Source organism: Mauremys reevesii, linkage group 9 (genome assembly GCF_016161935.1).
Source record: "Mauremys reevesii isolate NIE-2019 linkage group 9, ASM1616193v1, whole genome shotgun sequence".
NCBI lineage: Eukaryota > Metazoa > Chordata > Testudines > Geoemydidae > Mauremys > Mauremys reevesii.
In genome coordinates this window covers 68,268,791-68,287,797 of record NC_052631.1, presented here as the reverse complement: position 1 = coordinate 68,287,797, position 19,007 = coordinate 68,268,791, and the positions used below count along the sequence as shown (strand labels likewise).

At 41.0% G+C, this 19,007-nt stretch overlaps 1 protein-coding gene across 12 annotated transcripts in view; it reads left to right on the top strand.

Moving 5' to 3' along the window:
* Positions 1-19,007, top strand: part of DIAPH2 (diaphanous related formin 2) — an 827,558-nt gene that overhangs the window by 34,565 nt on the left and 773,986 nt on the right. For 9 of the 12 annotated variants that reach the window (XM_039487835.1, XM_039487834.1, XM_039487845.1 and 6 more), the window contains 2 exons: positions 6,031-6,063; positions 7,690-7,863. In XM_039487835.1, coding sequence (XP_039343769.1) covers positions 6,031-6,063; positions 7,690-7,863 — 207 coding nt within the window. Of the gene's footprint in view, positions 1-6,030; positions 6,078-7,689; positions 7,864-19,007 lie in introns of all 12 variants that reach the window. The other 3 variants (XM_039487836.1, XM_039487842.1, XM_039487840.1) reach the window with 2 other exon arrangements.

The following is a 19,007-nucleotide window of genomic DNA, read 5'->3' as shown; positions in this document are numbered from 1 at the left end:
AGCCCTCTCCCAAGGCTGTTTTATGCCCTTCAGGGCAGGAGTGGGGTAACCACCCTGCTACAGTGACCGGGGGGGAGGGATAGCTCAGTGGTTTGAGCATTGGTCTGCTAAACCCAGGGTTGTGAGTTCAATCCTTGAGGAGGCCACTTAGGGATCTGGGGCAAAAATTGGCCCTGCTAGTGAAGGCAGGGGGCTGGACTCGATGACCTTTCAAGGTCCCTTCCAGTTCTAGGAGATTGGTATATCTCCAATTATTACCTTATTACCTTTAGCTGGAGTTAGTTGGCCTGCTCTTTGAGTGATTCTCTCTCTTGAGTGACATGTAGACAAGCATGAAGAAAATAGAGAAGAGAGATTTGCGAGAAAACACTTGAATATGAGGGAAAAAAACATGCTGTCCACTTGCTTAAACATCCTGGAGATATTCCAATTGAATAAAGAAACTCCAAATCTAGAAAGCAGTTAAAAACTCCTAGTTATATGCTGGGATTTCTGGCATCTTCAAAATATTGTTTGGTTGATAATAGCCATCAAAATACCAAGGAAGCTTGGTGGTGGTCTTGTACTGAGCAGAACCAGTATTACTTGAAAACAAACACATGCCCCCCACCCCCCAAAAAAAAAGTGTAGTAAAAAGTAGGATACAATTGTGGGCTTAATAAGGCAAAACTAATATGTTATAACCTATTAAATCTTAGATACGTTATTGACGTGATACAGTGCTACATTAAATTCTATTACAAAATTAATTAGACTGAAACTTGGCACAGAGTGTAAGCAGAGTAATAGGTCACTCATACTTTTTATGAGACTGGTAAAGGGGTGCTGCATAGGTCTTTTGGTCTCATTATGGTGTTTATTGGTATGGAAGAGAAGAAAGTGTGTTAATCCGGATAAAAATAATTTGGAACCCAGTGAGAACTCCAGGGGACCTAGATGAAAAGAAAATATTGTGCTGAAAAAAATGGGAAATTATGACAAAGTAAGCTAATTCTTCAGGAGGTGAAAAATGGGAACGGTATATGGGATGTGATAAATGAAGGGGGGGGGTAGCTCCCTTTTATGGACACCCAGCTAGCCCTTTAGCTATCAAATCCCTGTTAGTAGCTGTTTTCTACTTGCTTTACCGGTAAAGGGTTACAAAGTCCGTAGGTTAAAGGAAGGAAGTGGGCACCTGACCAAAAGAGGCTAGAACTTTTTAAAATTGGGGAAAATACTTCCCCTTTGTCTGTCTGTGTTGCTCTCCCGGAGAGAAGGGACACAGCAGCTATGCTGTAAGAGCTTGGGCCAGTATGAAAAATCATCAAATCATACCGAGAAACTACTCATTTGAAACACCCAGATATGTAAGTAGATCGGGGAATGTCTAGGAAGACGCAGTTAGGTTTATTTCTTTTTATTTCTTTATGGCTTGTGGACTCCTCTGTGCTAACCCTAGGTGCTTTTTGTTTTTCTGGTAACCTTTAAGCAGGACCTCAAGAAAAAGCTATTCTTGATTCCTAAATTTTGTATTTGCTCTTTTTAAATCTAGCAATAGCCCAAATTTCCAGGCATCTTTTTTCTTTTTTTGTTCTTAATAAAATTTACCTTTTTTAAGAATAGGATTGAATTTTTGTGCCCTAAGAGGTTTGTGCACATGTTGTTTAATTAGCTGGTGGCAACAGCTGATTTCCTTTGTTTTCTTTCTCAACTCTTCCCTGGGGGGTGGGGGTGAAAGGTCTTGAAGGGTACCCCACAGGAAGAAATACCCAAATGCGCCTTCCTGGGTTTTCAAAGGGGTATTTGCCCTTGGGTGGTGGCAGCATCTATCCATCCAAGGTTAGAGAAAAGCTGTAAGTGGGCCCCCATCTTCTGCACTCGAAGGACCAGAGTGGGGATTCAGCCTTGACATGGGAGGAGGATGCTTTTATCATTATTGCTTAGAAAGATGATAAACAAGGTTAGAAAATTGTGTAAGACTTCGGGTACATAAATTAAAGCCCACAAGCTAGCTGCTATGGAGGCCAGTGCTGTTGAGCTTTATTCACAGACTTTTATGACTAAACAGGAGACAATAATTCAGTATTTAACATTAAACAGAGTTTAAGAATTAGTGTTCAAGGAGAAGGTAATAAACAGTACGTGTTAATCTTGGCTAAAAATCAGGATGGTTAAATAAAAATATATTTCAAGTTTCTGTTTAGGGTGGTGGAAGGGTTGTTCAGGGTTGATCACACAGATATTGGAATGAAAGTGGGTTACATGAAGCAATTTTGCTTAAATTTAACTTTTAAAAAAAGTCTTTGAGAAAAGGTGGAATGTATCTGAGTGGACACACTAGTTAATGCCACATATCTAGGCAGGTTCCGTGTATCAGTCATGCACAAATTGAGTGACCTCATGACTCTTGAGATTATGGTTAGTCACACATTTCAAGCCCAGTGGAAATGGAACTAAAAGGTAAATGATCAAGCCTTTTCATGTTAAAACAGATATCAAATAGTAAGAATAAATAACTGGTTACTAACAGGCTTACAAGCTGCCATAGACCATGATTTACACTTTGATGGGATAACTTTGGTTTAACCGTACATGTATTCTGGACTACTAACATGCATGGAAGCAGATCAATCAATATATTATGACTTCAGCTACTGAGGACAAAACCATTACTGTCACATAAGGAGTGATAGTTAACCTTTCTAAGGCCAAAGTTGACAAAACTGAATGGCTAAAATTAAGTCCATGTTTAAATACCTAAATGGAACTGGCTTCTTTCAGAAGTGCACAATAAATCATTTCCCAGTGGGTACACCCGTGAAAATCAGTTAAAATGAAAACTTTAGATTGTAGCTTTACTGTTCTGAAATATTTCAAAAATAATAATTGCCAAGTAAAATTGTCCCCTTTGAGGTATGAGTTAATGGAATTTCGGGCCTGTAATTTGAATTTTCAAAATACTGAATGTTTAGTGTGGTATTAACTGTTTTTGCTGAGGTATTATTTAAATATCCAAGTGAGAGCTTCGTCAATTCTAAGTTGCAGGGCCAAGAGGGAGAATTGAAAAGTTACTTTTAGTTGCTCCTACACAACTAACTTTGTGTTAAAAAACCATTATAAACTTCATGAATAAAACGAATTCCCATTTCAAACTGTTTTTACTGTCATTAGTAAAATTAACAGTTTTTTAAAGTCTTTGAGAAAATCCACATAAATGAGAATTCAATTCTATTGTTAAAAACAAGTAAATAATTTTAGGTTTTGGGAAGTTTTCTGTAGCTTTTTCAGAAGCAGTGTACAATTTAAATCTGTAGGTCATATTTGAGAACTTGCATAATGAAAACCCTGCCCCGTAGCCGCCCGTCCCAGCCTGGAGCACTGGGACTCCAGCAGGGGTTCCCTTGTTTTGTGGGGTATGGGCATCTCAGCCTGTTATGTCCTGTGTGGGCAGCAGGTCTGTGTGTGCAGGCTAGGGTGACCAGATGAGAGACGTGAAATATTGGGATGTGGGAAGGGGCGGTGGTGGTGCCGGCGGAGCAACAACCCCCCCCCCCCCCCCAAAGAGCCGGTGGCGGAGAAAAAAACAAAACCAAAAAAACAACCAAGAGCTGTCGGAGCATAGGAAAAATTGGTGGGGGCTGAGCACCCACCAGCAGCTCCACTCCCCCCTCCCCCGTACCAGCTTGCCTTCACTCTGCCTCTACCTCCCCTGAGCGGTCTGCTGCATTCTGCTTCTCCCCCCTCCCTCCAGCACTTGTGCCGCCATACAGTTGATTAGCGCAAGCCTGGGAGGGAGGGGTGAGGAGGAGGAATGTGACGTGCTTGGGGAAGAGGTGGGGCCAGAGCGGGGATTTGGGGAGGGATCCAATAGGGCAGTGAGGGGGCAGGGCCAGGGAGGGATTTGGAGAGGGATTCAATGGGGGAGGGAAGGGTGGAGTTGGGGCGGGAGGCATGAGCCCCCTCCACCTCTGCACCGGAGGGCAAAATATCGGGACAACTCGTGTCTTGACTGAACATTGGTCGGTACGTGGGACAAGTAAATATCGGGACTGTCTCGATAAAATCGGGATGTCTGGTCACCCTAGTGCAGGCAAGATTGTGGTGCTGTTGCCAGGTAAGGAAGCATTGGGATGTGCTGAACACCAGCTACAGGCATGTTTTGCATGGCTGCAGCCAAGAAAGACCTGTCCTGGTGCTTCCTCTCCTGGCTGCAGATCTGCCTGTGGTCCGGGCTCCTTCCCCTCCCCCCCCCCAACCCCTCCAAATGAATAAGTGGCATGCCTGTTGCCAATATCCAAATACCATTAACATTAAAGTCAGCCGGATGGATTGGTTCCTGGCAAAATGTTGCTATTAACATGAAGTTTGTTAATATCAGGGTTGCAGTTAAGCAACATCCACTCTAACTCAAGGTGAGCTGTATGAGCCAGTAACTGGGCAGTCTCCAAATACTTGAGTAAAACATTGGCTGCTACTTTGAGAGTATATGCGAAACTGGAGAGTGTAGGGGAGGTTGTCTGTCAAACCAGTAAGCCCTGCTGGGAGCATGAGGCTTTAAGGAGTACAATGGCAAGTGGCCGTTGCAGGAGCATTAACTACACTGGTTGAGCTATCACAAATGCTGCTGTCTTTGAAGCTCCCCTTAGTTTCCAGAACCTAATGGTTTATTTTCCACAGTATCCATTACTGATGGCACAGTATTTAGTGGCTTCATAGCTCATTAATCCTTGTCAATTTGATGATTGCCATGGGTAGAGAATGTAGGGCAGCATCAGTGGATGATTTGGCAATAAAGAAAGATGTAATATCCACGCTAAAGCAATGTCTGCAGCCTTTTGATACCACAGACAGTGAAGGAGTAGTGACTGAGTTGCAAACCATAGCAAGTAGATGATAGGGCAGGTTTTGGGTCGCTCCCCTACTGCCCTGCTGAACATTCTCAAAAAGCCTGCAGTTTCTTCTCCCTGAGGAAATTGTAAGTTTTTCAAGGCTCCATCTTGTCCAGGCTCTTGTTTCCAATGTAGGAGAGGCTGTTAACAGTGCAACTTAATTGTGTGGGTTGCAGTGGCAATAGTATGCTGATGATGCACACCTTTTTACTTACAACTTTAGCTAGATCAGATATGGCTAATTCACACTACTGAGTATCTGCAGGAACGTGAAGGAAAGCTAGCTGGGTGAGTAAAACATAGTCCCTATAAAGTTATATGGCTTTGATTGTCTGGATGGGGAATGCAGCTAAAATAAATGCAAAAAGAACAGGAGTACTAACATGGCTGCTACTCTGAAACCTAAAATAAATGGGAAGGGCTCCAGTTAGATACTCAGTCAGTGAGATATGGGATCTTTAATGGAGAGACTATAACAAATTTTCTGCTACGCTGGCAAATAATTATCCGTCAATGATTTTGGATAGCTCATGTAAATCACAGTGACATTTTTCTCTAGAACTCTGGAATGGTTCCTGCTCAGACTACCAAAGCCATTGCCCATTACTAACTCCTTGGTTCTTAAGTAGTATGTGGTGACAGTTACCTGAAATATACGTTACTTTTTAATGTGAGCCTTTTAAAGAAATGTAACACTGACACTGCTAGATGTTTCTAGATTGAGTGAGTCTTCTGGCAAAACTGAGAGAAGTGTGCTCATGCTGGCAATGACTTCCTCCACACAAATCTTAAGTCATCAAATTTTCAGGTTGTAAAACTAAGTATACTCAGACTTAAGTATAACAGTTCTTGTACTGGTTACTAGTATACCAGAATGAGAGAGATGAAAAGTGTTTAAGCTTGATGCTATATGCTATGTTGAAATTAATAACTTAACATCCTACAACTCATCTTTCTGGGTGAAGGGAAAGTAGTGCTCTGTAAGGGGTTATAATTGTCTTGCTAGCTCAAACTCATTCATAAATATCAATTTGTTTCTATTAAATCAGCTAAAGGAGAATTTTAGTTACTGTTTCCACATTAATGTACAAGAGCTTAATTTTTTCTTTGTTTCATACCAGTTAGATAACTTGCTTTTTCTTTTTTCTTTGGTTTTTAATAGAACGTTCAAATAAAAACTTTGGCAGATGATGTGGTAAGGTCTTCATGGCAAGTTTTATCTACAGTGCATGCTATCTTATTCAAAAGGTTGTGGACAATGAAGACTGTATTTAAAGGATATTAAATGTTTGACTAGTTGGGTTCTACAAATATTTTGCAATAATTGGGTGGTAAAAATTGTAAATTTAATTCATAGGTGAAAATACCAATCTGTTGCAGCTATTCTTAAATCCAGTATTTTAAATGATTGTCACTGTCCACAAATACTTGATTTAGTTAAAAAAAATACATTAAGCAAAAGAGGTGCAGTTTATATATGGTTACTTTACCAAAACTTGAAACAAGTAAGTCCTACAGTACTAATATCTTCCTCGCTCCCCCTTCCCTATTTCATGAAAAGTCAAGTGGAATTGAAAACTAAATTTGAGTCTTGAATCGGTTGTAAGTGTTAATTTTAGACAACTGAACTTTTAATCTATTGATTTGTTACTTAACAATATATAAAACAGTTGAACTTCATCACTTTTATGAAAAAATTCTACAAAAAATACACCTGTAACCTAAATAAGCTGCTTAAGCCTGTTGTTGCAAATAGACAGTTTTACTGAGTCCATCTTCTTAAGGCTGTTTGATTCCATAAAATGTACATCAATAATGTGATTTGTTAAATGCTTGTTTGCGTTGATGTTAAAGCAGACATAATAAGTATTCCATTCTTCAGGCAGTGGTTTAAGATAACAGGTTTTCTGACTGTTAACAGCTATCAGAGTAGAATTGTGTATTAAGTAATATGGTAACAAACAGCCTTAGAATGAAGGATCACAAGATCAGTCTAACTGGTTAAATTATTCTTTCTCCTGTTTTAGTAATAAACTAACTGAGTATTGCATGCGCTTCTAAACCCATTTGGTTTTAGTTAAGAACCTTCATTGCAGATCACATGGTATGCTTTTACTGATGTCTGTCAAGTGTATTAAACTATGAATGGCTGTTTCTATGCAGTAAAACGATTAACTGGTTTGTGGCACTATGTGCTAATTATAAGAGACTGTACTCAACACCTAATAGAAAAGTTGGTGACAAAACCTTAAGATATTTTGTATTCCTCTGGAAAATTTCCTATGTGGAAATGTTGTGTACACCTGATGAAGCCATGATTATCCCTCAAATTTTGCCATTTCAGCTATCCTCCAAAAATCCACCACCATTCTTCAGGTAAAAGAGGATTGGGCAATTGTCTTAGAATTTATTACTGTTAATCAGAAATTGGCTAAAAGGACCATTACCAATTTATGTGCAACATATCCTTCTCCCCATTCCAACTATCTTGCAAGATTTTTCAGACTCTAATGTACTGGTGTGTAGGTGAATCTGGGAATGGGAATTAAATGTGGTGATACAGGCTATACGTCAGTGCCACTACTGTGGATTAAACTTAATTCTGAAGGGGGGGGGAATTCTATTAGAACAAGGAGTTTTAAGAATTTTGTAAATAGTACAGTCTCTGATTTTTTTGGCCTTGCTACTTAAAATAACCCTTGGTATGTTTATTGCATCATAAGCATGCAATTTGATCAATAAACATGTATGCTGCTTTCTTACTGTGCATATATAATATATAAAAATAGGAATTTTTAAAAGATATCTTTTTTGTTTTCAGCGTGACAGATTAACAAGTTTTAGAAAATCAGCTGTAAAAAAAGAGAAACCTCTCATTCAGCACCCTGATTCTCAAACCTCTATGAGTGAATTTCCAGTTGCTCAACCATTGTTCGATGAACGTTGTATGAATTTATCAGAAAAAGAAGTTATGGATCTCTTTGAAAAAATGATGGTAAGCAATTTGCTAAGTTTTTTACTTAAATTTTCATGTGTATCAACAGTTTTGAAATGTAAGATGTCAATAAATAATTCTTCCACCTTACTTTGAAATTTGAAACTTTGGCTGTGGAGCTGCTATTATTGTGAACCACCAAGACATACCCTAGCCTCTTCATACAAAAGACAGCTATTTAATTTTATGCGCTACATAATCTGTCACTTGACTGAATAATCAGTAAAGCTTGCCTGAGTGCATGGCATGTTCAAGAGTTGCCTAATTCAGGTCTTCAGAGAACTATAAAAGACTTGAAAAATTAGAACAAAATTGAGATTTCTATCCTTGACAAATAGCTGTTTTAAATAATCTTCAAATAGCACAGTTACAGCAATACTAGAAGTTTATTACTGCTTATGTGACTATTGTGAAAGGGTTATGTGATCTCTGAAAAAGACTGAAGTCCTTACTAATACAAAAAGACTTTTTATATACAAATAACACTAAATTTTCTTTAGGGTCTTATGGTTTTGTGTATAAACATTAATGTGTTGGGGCCTATGATAAGTGACATTTATAGCAAAATTACTACAATCATGCTTCTTAGTAACGTAGAAACCTGCGTTTAAAAAAAAAATAAGTATGCATAGCTTATGTACATCAGAGGTAATTGTATTCACATACAATTTGCTGCAGAAGACCATGGTTTGCTTTGTTTCATAGATTTTTCTCGGTTCCAATTTAACTCACATTTTCTTAGAGCTACTGAACAACCGTCTACGTACAACTTCTGTATGAGTGTTACAGATGACTGGGGATTTTTAACCCTTTTGAGCATGTATATTGAATTAGGCAATCTAATTAGGAGGGAGGGATAGCTCAGTGGTTTAAGCATTGGCCTGCTAAATCCAGGGTTGTGAGTTCAATCCTTAAGGGGGCCACTTAGGGATCTGGGGCAAAAATTGGTCCTGCTAGTGAAGGCAGGGGGCTGGACTCGATGACCTTTCAAGGTCCCTTCCAGTTCTAGGAGATTGGTATATCTCCAATTATTACCTTTTTATTACCTTTTAATTCCTTTCCTTAGGACTGACTATTCTTTCAGAAAGCTTGCAAGTGGCAGAGTACTGTTAGAACAAATAAGTAGCAGAGGGTCTTAATTGTTAATACACTGCCGCTTTGATACCTAAATAGGCTCCAGGAGAATCTCTGTGGGAGGATTTCAAATTTTCCAGATCAACTCCAGTGAATGTAAATCATTGTTTTCAGAAAATGTGCATGAAAGAATCAGATTTAATGCTTTAAATGACTAAGCACGTTACTCTAAAGAGGCATTGAGAGGAATAGGTTCTTTGTGATGGCTCATTTTGGTGAGCAGATTCAGTCAACTGACTTAAACTAGTTGTATTTTAAGAGCTCTCAATTGAAGTTGAAAGCATAAAAATCTAGCAGTTTGCTACTACCACAAGTAATAGATAATTATGACCTACTAGAGACTCTTAATTTACCAACTGAGAACAAATGAGATGCTAAAATGTGATAACGTTTTGCGGGAGCATAATAGAAAGTTAGCTTAGTTTTTAGAATATTAAGCAACACCAGCACGTAGAAGCTTGAGTCTGTGGTGTGCCAGTACAAATTGAACAGAAGCAACATGTATTCATGTTAGGAAGGTGAAAATATTTTTTCATTCCAAAGTCTTAATATAATTTTTGATTGCATCTGAATTTTTACAAGGGTTTTTCAGAAAAGGTTATGCTTACCTTCATGGCACCACATCTACGTAAGGGGGGCTGCCATGGCTTTGAGCTCCTTCTTCTGTGATCCAAAACACATTCATATACAGGTGTGAAAATAAATTAGGCTTGCTTTATTACAGAGTGATTGTTAATGCAATCAACTATAGATTAAACTAAGATCAGTACTTAAAGCATGAATAAGAAAGTAAAACCATTTGTTCATGTCCGAGTATCACTGATAACATAGCAGAATGAAATGCTCAGGGAGATTGGTGTTGCAAGCTTCCACAGGGCTAGACAGCTACCGGTCAGTCGGGCATCAATTTGGAGTGGGCAAATCTACTGTGGGGGCTGCTGTGATGCAAGTAGCCAAGGCAGTCAGAGAGCTTCTGATATCAAGAGTAGTGACTCTGGGAAATGTTCAGGTCATAGTGGATGGCTTTGCTGCAATGGGATTCCCTAACTGTGGTGGGGCGATAGATAGAACCCATATCCCTATCTTTGCACCGGAGAACCAAGCCAGCGAGTACATAAACCGAAAGGAGTACTTTTCAATGCTGCTGCAAGCACTGGTGGATCACAAGGGATGTTTCACCAACATCAACGTGGGATGGCCGGGAAAGGTACATGATGCTCGCGTCTTCAGGAACGCTGGTCTGTTTCAAAAGCTGCAGGAAGGGACTTTCTTCCCAAACCAGAAAATAACTGTTGGGGATGTTGAAATGCCTATAGTTATCCTTGGGGACCCAGCCTATCCCTTAATGCTATGGCTCATGAAGCATACACAGGCAGCCTGGACTGTAGTCAGGAGCTGTTCAACTATAGGCCGGGCAAGTGCAGCATGGTGGTAGAATGTGCTTTGGACATTTAAAAGCGTGCTGGCGCAGTTTACTGACTTGGATAGACCTCAGTGAAACCAATATTCCCATTGTTATTACTGCTTGCTGTGCGCTCCACAATATCTGTGAGAGTAAGGGGGAGACGTTTATGGCGGGGTGGGAGGTTGAGGCAAATTGCCTGGCCACTGATTACACACAGCCAGACACCAGTTAGAAGAGTACAGGAGGGTGTGGTGCGCATCAGAGAAGCTTTGAAAACCGGTTTAATGACTGGCCAGGCTATGGTGTGAAAGTTCTGTTTTTCTCTTCGATGAAGCCCTTCCCCCCCGCCCCGTCCTGGTTCACTCTACTTTCCTGTAAGATAACCACCCTCCCCTCCCCTCTTGATCACCGCTTGCAGAGGCAATAAAGTCATTGTTGCTTCACATTCATGCATTCTTTATTAATTCATCACACAAATAGGAGGAAAACTGCCAAGGTGGCCCAGGAAGGGTGGGGTGGTGGATGAGGGGAGGAGGGAAGGACAAGGCCACACTGCACTTTAAAACTTAAACTTATTGAAGGACAGCCTTCTGTTGCTTGGGCAATCCTCTGGGGTGGAGTGGCTGGGTGGCCGGAGGCCCCCGCACCGCATTCTTGGGCGTCTGGGTGAGGAGGCAATGGAACTTGGGGAGGAGAACTGTTGGTTACACAGAGGCTGTAGCGGTGGTCTGTGCTCCTGCTGCCTTTCCTGCAGCTCAGCCATATGTTGGAGCATGAGAGTTTGATCTTCCAGCAGCCTGAGCATCGATTCTTGCCTTCTGTCAGCAAGCTGACGCCACCTATCGTCTTCAGCCTGCCACTAAGGGCAGGTCTACACTAGGGGTGGGGGATCGATCTAAGATACGCAACTTCAGCTACGTGAATAGCGTAGCTGAAGTCGAAGTACCTTAGATCGAATTACTTACCGTCCTCATGGCGCAGGATCAACGTCCGCGGCTCCCCATGTCGACTCTGTTACCGCCGTTCACGTTGGTGGAGTTCCGGAGTTGACAGGAGCGCGTTCGGGGATCGATATATTGCGTCTAGATGAGACGCGATATATCGATCCCCGAGAAATCGATTGCTACCCGCCTATCCGGCCGGTAGTGAAGACGTACCCTTATTCTCTTCAGCCCGCCATCTCTCCTCACGTTCATATTGTGCTTTCCTGCACTCTGACATTGTCTGCCTCCATGCATTCTGCTGTGCTGTCAGTGTGGGAGGACAGCAGGAGCTCAGAGAACATTTCATCCTGAGTGCGGTTTTTTCACCTTCTAATCTTCACTAGCCTCTGCGAAGGACAAACATTTGTAGCTGGTGGAGGAAAAGGGAGAGTGGCTAAAAAGACATTTTAGAGAACAATGGGTACACTCTCTTTCACGTTAAACCTTGCTGTTCACATTACACCTTGCTGTTCACATTACACAGCACATGTGCTTTTGTTAGAAGGTGGCATTTTGCCTCTTGTATTGAGGGCCTGCCGGTTTGGTGTGAGAGATCATTCGCACTTCACCGCGTGGCTAACAGTGGGGAACATTTCTGTTCAGCCACAGCCGAGCAGGAGCGGGCACCTCTGAATGTCCCCTTAATAAAAGCACCCAGTTCAACCAGGTGACCATGAATGATATCACTCTCCTGAGGATAACACAGCGAGATAAAGAATGGATGTTGTTTGAATGCCAGCAAACATCGGGACCATACGTGGCCATGCTTTATTATGCAATGATTCCTGACTATGTGCTACTAGCCTGTATGATACTTATGGAGATGTTCCTGGAGGATTTCCACGCCATCCCCATACATGTTAACAGACATTTCCAGTAGCTTTTGTCATGATTTTAGACTATCTTCGATTTAATTTCTATATTTTGTATAACCTTTGTTTTGAAACAAAAACCCTAGTATGTAGTCAGAAGTAGAAATTTGTGATTTTTTTCACATTTCAAGCATTTGTGGTAAGCCTCTTTTTTTTTTTTTTAAATCCCATTCATTAAACTAACCTTGGTGTCCTCAAATGCACACATGTATTAAGACTTTTTCTCTGGAATCCAGATGGGCAAGACTAATGTCAGTGCAGTAATAGAATTAGGGTTTTTTTTCTTGTAATGATTATAATGGGATATTAAAATACTACTTCAGTTTGACAGTAACCTTCAGTTAAATAGAATGGCCTAGACTTCCTATTACAGTAAGTCCTCACTTACAGTCATCCCGGTTAACGTTGTTTCATTGAGGGAAGGAAGAGGGAGGCTAATATTAGGGTGTCTCCCTCCTCCCTGCTCTTGCACCCCGCTTACCCCATCTTCCATAGAGCAGGGCTCAGGACGGGAGGGCGCTTGCAGCAGCTTCTGTCTCAGCAAGCTGATTTAATTAACAAGGCAGTGTACTTAAGGGAAATGAGCATATCTCCCTCCATTCCTGCTGCCTTGCAGAATGAGAGAATTAACCTTTGAGGGCTCAGCCAATTGCTTGTTCATCATTTATCAGTAAGGGAAATATCCCACCCTCTGACTCTTCCATCTCAACTGAGCTTCACAGTCATCATCACTGTGTACCAGTATTATATTTTTTGTTTAAAACTTGTGTGTGTGTGTGTGTGTGTGTGTGTGTGTGTGTATTGTGACAGGGTCAGGCCAGATGGCTACAGGACATTGATCCTGTTGGTATCCAGGTTACAGGAGAGTGATAGAAGGCAGATATATTAGTCCCAGGTTAAGTAGGTTCCCTTTCCTTGGGTAAGGTAACAGGGAAGGTTCCAGAACAATCAGGAACTTTCTGGAAACAATTAAGACAGACAGGCTGATTAGAACACCTGCAGCCAATCACGAAGCTGCTAGAATCAATTATGGCAGGCCAATCAGGGCACCTGGGTTTAAAAAGGAGCTCACTTCAGTTTGTGGTGCATGTGTGAGGAGCTGGGAGCAAGAGGCGCGAGGAGCTGAGAGTGAGAGGGTGTGCTGCTGGAGGACTGAGGAGTACAAGCGTTATCAGACACCAGGAGGAAGGTCCTGTGGTGAGGATAAAGAAGGTGTTTGGAGGAGGCCATGGGGAAATAGCCCAGGGAGTTGAAGCTGTCATGCAGCTGTTCCTGGAGGCACTATAGACAGCTGCAATCCACAGGGCCCTGGGCCTGGAACCTGGAGTAGAGGGCGGGCCTGGGTTCCCCCCCAAACCTCCCAACTCCTGATCAGACATAGGAGGAGTTGACCCGGACTGTGGGTTCCACCAGAGGGGAAGATCTCTGAGGCGAGTAAATCCGCCAATAAGCGCACAACCCACCAAGGTAGAGGAGGAACTTTGTCACAATATATATTGTCTTTTGTGTGGTGAAAAAAAATTCCCTGGAACCTAACCCCCTCATTTACATTAATTCTTATGGGGAAATTGGATTCACTTAACATTGTTTTGCTTAAAGTCACATTTTTCAGGAATATAACTACAACATTAAGTGAGGAGTTACTGTACTGAACAGAAGACATAAGCTAACGTCAGTAATTCGAAAAATTGTGGATTTAACTTGAATGTTAAGATTCTTCATTAAATAATTTATTAGTTTTAAGTCAGGTCCTTGAATAGTTTCTTTTAAGTGACTGAATTAAAATATTTTCTTTGGTTTCATAAAATATATTTAAGATTACTCACTTTTTCCTGTTCATAAATGGTTCTTGGATTAGACCAGCTAACCCACACAGGTCTCACCCATCCTTAAATGAAACACTTTTGCACATCTATAAACTTTTGTTAGCAATCAAAATACACTAAAAGAGGATTCATTTGGGATATGAGGAATGAAAGGCTTTTGTTTTGACTTTCTTCTAAAGAAGAGCTCCCCTACCCCAGTCAGGCCAACTCTCAAACGTGTGATCTCTGTTAAAAGCTTTCCACAGAGAAACTTACTGAAGAGATTGTAACCGAAGTAACCATTGTTCGCTGTTTCTTTAATCTTTCTTCCTTTTCCTTTAATAAAAAGTCATAGTTAATCATGTTGATTATTTTTTGCTTATTTATAATTGTGATATCCCCTAAAAGTGACAAGAAACCCCATGTAATTAAAATAGCGGGAGTCAAATTCCTGAATTGCCACTGAGACAGTTATTAAAATTTGGCCTACCATTTGCTTCTCTATACTGTAAATTTTAAGGGATAAAATCAACCCCTTAAAACATTCCTGTCACAATTTGAGGGTAACTACATTTTTGACCCCCTTTATGGTCTGGAGGAAAGCACTCTCACACATCTAGATGTCACCTTTCTGGGCATCCCTCTCCCTCTAGATCAGGAGTTGAGGCTTGCGGCCCCATTGCACTTCACTGTGTAAATCCTAGGAGGAATGAGTCCAGTCTCTTGCCTTTGCTTTCTGTCCAAAGGCTATATGAGTTGAGTGTGCCAGCTTTTCAAAAGCAGAGTACATTTACTTGGAGACCTAGAGAGCACCCACAAAACAATAAAAGGATTTAAAATCATATTTAAGATTACCAGAGGTCCCTTCCTCCCCCAGTCCATCCTTCTAGGAGTGCCTAATAGGTTCCAAAGTCTCAAGCCTCAAAGGCTGAATCTCTGCCTCATCATCCTTGTGACTTTTGCAGTAGCCCACCTTTAGTGATCCCAGATTCCACAGAGAACCTACCCAGGAACCCAGTGATGAACACATACATATAACACACACAGATGAAAAGGTCCGTGAATGTTTTATGGGCTCATATTGTATGGCCCATCTCATTATAATAGTCGTCAGTGTTTTCATGCTTTGAAGAGCTGGCTCAAACGTATGGATAAACTTTATAAAGCTGAAACAGTAGTCCCTACAGAATCTGTAGGTGCTCGCAACATCTGTTACCACCCTTTTCTGCTCCGCACCAGTGTTAGGTTGTGCCTTCATGAGAAACTTCAAGTGGTTTTATTAATGGGTTGTTGCTTGTCAAAATGTCTGTAAAATGGAAACTGTCCAAAATTTTCTTCTGTCACAATTCCAGTTTACTTTTTGTAAATACTTTGATTAGTTTTTGATCTAAGCTTTGAGGACAACAGAAGTAATTTCTTGGATCTCTGCTTGCTAGTATCTGTTTTCTCTCCTTAAGTGATTGTGTGGGGATGAATTTGCTGAATCTCAACCTTCTAGTTTCTTATGACACTTAAAACAGCCTAATTAATTTACCTGTCATATAAAATGTGAGAGGCTCTTGTTTGTCTGTCTAGCACAGGGGTCAGCAGCCTTTCAGAAGTGGTGTGCTGAGTCTTCATTTATACATTTACTGGCACGCGAAGCCTTAAATTATACATTTTAACGTTTTTTTAGAAGGTCTCTCTGTAAGTCTATATATTATATAACCAAACTACTGTTATATGTAAAGTAAACAAGGTTTTCAAAATGTTTCAGAATTAAAATGCAGATCTTATCAGTTTAGTGTGATCCTTGCCCTTGCTTTTCCTTGCTGAGTTTTCCAATGTCTGACACATATTTGGATACTTTAAGCTGCACACAGGCTTCTGAGTGATCAGTTGGTAACCAGCTGGCAGGAGGTCAGCGGCTGGAACCCTAGACTGGCAGCTGAGGTGAGTGGAGCTGGCGGCTGGTAGGGCTGGAGGCCTGGACTCTGTCTGGCAGGGGGCCTGCGCTGGAACTCCAATTGGAAGCAAGATGAATGGGGCTGTGTTGGGGACCCTGGCTGGCAAGGGGCCAGCAGCTGGAAACCCAAAGCAGCAACTGAGCGGGTCAGCCCGCCGCTGCTCTGGGGTTCCGGATGCCAGTTCCTGTCCTAAAAGGTGGATAAATCAAAATTCTGCTTCCACTTTTTGCGAGGACAAATGAATCCAGAGTGACCCTGGCAAATTTCACAACAGAACACGAAAGATATACTGGTGCAAAAGTTAGCCTACAATTTGCCTGGCTGAGAACCTGATTGTTTCTTCATACTTTGTAGAACTACAGAGTCTAAAACTGTAGATAACAAGTTGCAAACTCATATGGCTGTTGAGAACCCCCCATAAGCTCGACTAATAAGCCCAGCTTTTTATGTATATACTCTCAAACTCAGTTGGTGAGAGAGGGAAATTTCACGTGCACACCCTAAAGTAATACTGTTGTTATGGCCAGGAACTTGGAAGCCCCAAGGTTCACTTCTGTCTCCTGGGTTGTTTCCCCCATAATTGTTGAACACCATGGTAGCAGATTGTGTGGAAAGTGGTAAAATCTTCACTGAATGACTGCTCCTATTCAGTTCTGTGGAACTATGGTTATTGCTTCCTTTCCCTCCCCTCCCCTCTTCATAGAGATTTGCCCCCTTACTTTGGAACAGAATGGTAGTGCAGTTTGCTAACAAATGAGGTATAACCCAAGCGTTAGACAATCGGTTCAGCTTAAAATAATTGTAATTGATTTAGCCAGTAACATAACAGGACTGTTAGCTCAGCACTTAAAACAGTTGAAGCCCTCTCTAGAGAATTTTCTAATGATGGAAGCATTGTGCAGTATGTCACATAAAATATAAAGCCTTAATTTATTCAAAAGGACTAAAAAAATGGACTTAACTGGTTTTGCCTGTAATTTGCCATTCTGCCTCATGGATACACTAACTAGAAATGTTTTCCCTCACTATTTAAATTGCTGGTATCCCCACTTGTTACACTTTTTTAATATCTTCCCTTCTCTTATGTTGCTGAGACTCCATAACCTCAGCTGGGGTCTACACAACTTTCACCACTATTTCACATTGATTGGAAATTGAAACTTGCTTTTCGTGGTCAATTGTCCATTTCTGTATAGCGCAACTTGAAGCCCAGTTGTTAACTTTTGTATTACATTTGTTTAACTTGGTTTTGCTTAATAAAAATCTAAAGAGCTTAATGGGATGTATGAAGGGGTAACACTAAACCTGCATTGACTGTATTGAAATTTATCAAAGAAGAAATCCCTTATAATAGCGGGGCTTATGAGCTACACTTGTAGCACGTTTTCCATCGTCTGTTGTGCTTGTTGTTTATTTTAAAATAAGTACCAATCCTAGCAATTTTAATTTTTAATTAAAAAGGATACATACAAAACTTAAGAGCTGAGCAGACAGCTCTGATAGGACCATAAATTTAAGCAACATCCTAGCTATTCTGGGGCAGCATATAGAACAAAAAGGAGGAAAATGACAAACACACAATGATGATCATTCTAAATATTAAAAGTACTCTTTTGTGTAATATCCTTCAATACTTTTACCTCTAATGTTGAAAGTCAACTATCCACTTTTGTTAGCATAGTAAAACAAGTGAGATCGTGTAGTAGCACTCGTTGATGTACACTTGTGGTAATCTGTTTTACCTTACGTAGCTATAAACTAGACAGTAATATACTTACTGCTACTACTCAGAGCCATGTCACATTTCTAAAACTAAATTGGGTAAAAACAGTATTTTGTTGAGTTGTACTGTCCCGTGTTCTCATCTCCCATTCCTTACGTTAAGTAATTTTCAGCTATTATGGTTAAGACAGCAAAGAATCCTGTGTCACCTTATAGACTAACAGACGTTTTGCAGCATGATCTTTCGTGGGTGAATGCCCACTTCGTCGGATGCAAGAGTGGAAATTCCCAGGGGCAGGTAAATATAAGCAAGCAAGAAGCAAGCTAGAGATAACGAGGTTAGATCAATCAGGGAGGATGAGGCCCTGTTCTAGCACTTGAGGTGTGAAAACCAAGGGAGAATGAAACATGTATAGATCGTGTTGTATATCAATTATTAGTATCAAGACAGCCTGGGATTCTAGTGGGAACTGTGCAGGCAGCAAACTAATTGTTAATAAACGGCTGATGAAGTCATAGACTTTAAGCTCAGAAGGGACCATTATGATCATCTAGTCTGACCTGCACAACGCAGGCCATACAATCTCACCCATCCACTTCTATAACAAACCCCTAAACTATGTCTGTGTTATTGAAGTCCTCAAATTGTGGTTTGAAGACCTCAAGCTGCAGAGAATCTTCCAGCAAGTGACCTGTGCCCCATGCTGCAGAGGAAGGCGAAAAACCTCCAGGGCTTCTGCCAATCTGCCCTGGAGGAAAATTCCTTCCCGACCCCAAATATGGCGATCAGTTAAACCCTGAGCATGTGGGCAAGACTCACCAGCCAGCACCCAGGAAAGAATTCTCTGTAGTAACTCAGATCCCATCCCATCTAACATCCCATCCCAGGCCACTGGGCATACTTACCTGCTGATAATTTGGCAATTGATCTTTGATTAATTGCCAAAATTAGGCTAGCCCATCATACCATCCCCTCCATAAACTTATTAAGCTTGGTCTTGAAGCCAGATATGTCTTTTGCCCCCACTACTCCCCTTGGAAGGCTATTCCAGAACTTCACTCCTCTAATGGTTAGAAACCTTCGTCTAATTTCAAGTCTAAACTTCCCAGTGTCCAGTTTATATCCATTTGTTCTTGTGTCCACATTGGTACTAAGCTTAAATAATTCCTCTCCCTCCCTGATATTAATCCCTCTGATATATTTATAAAGAGCCATCATATCCCCCCTCAACCTTCTTTTGGTTAGGCTAAACAAGCCAAGCTCTTTGAGTCTCCTT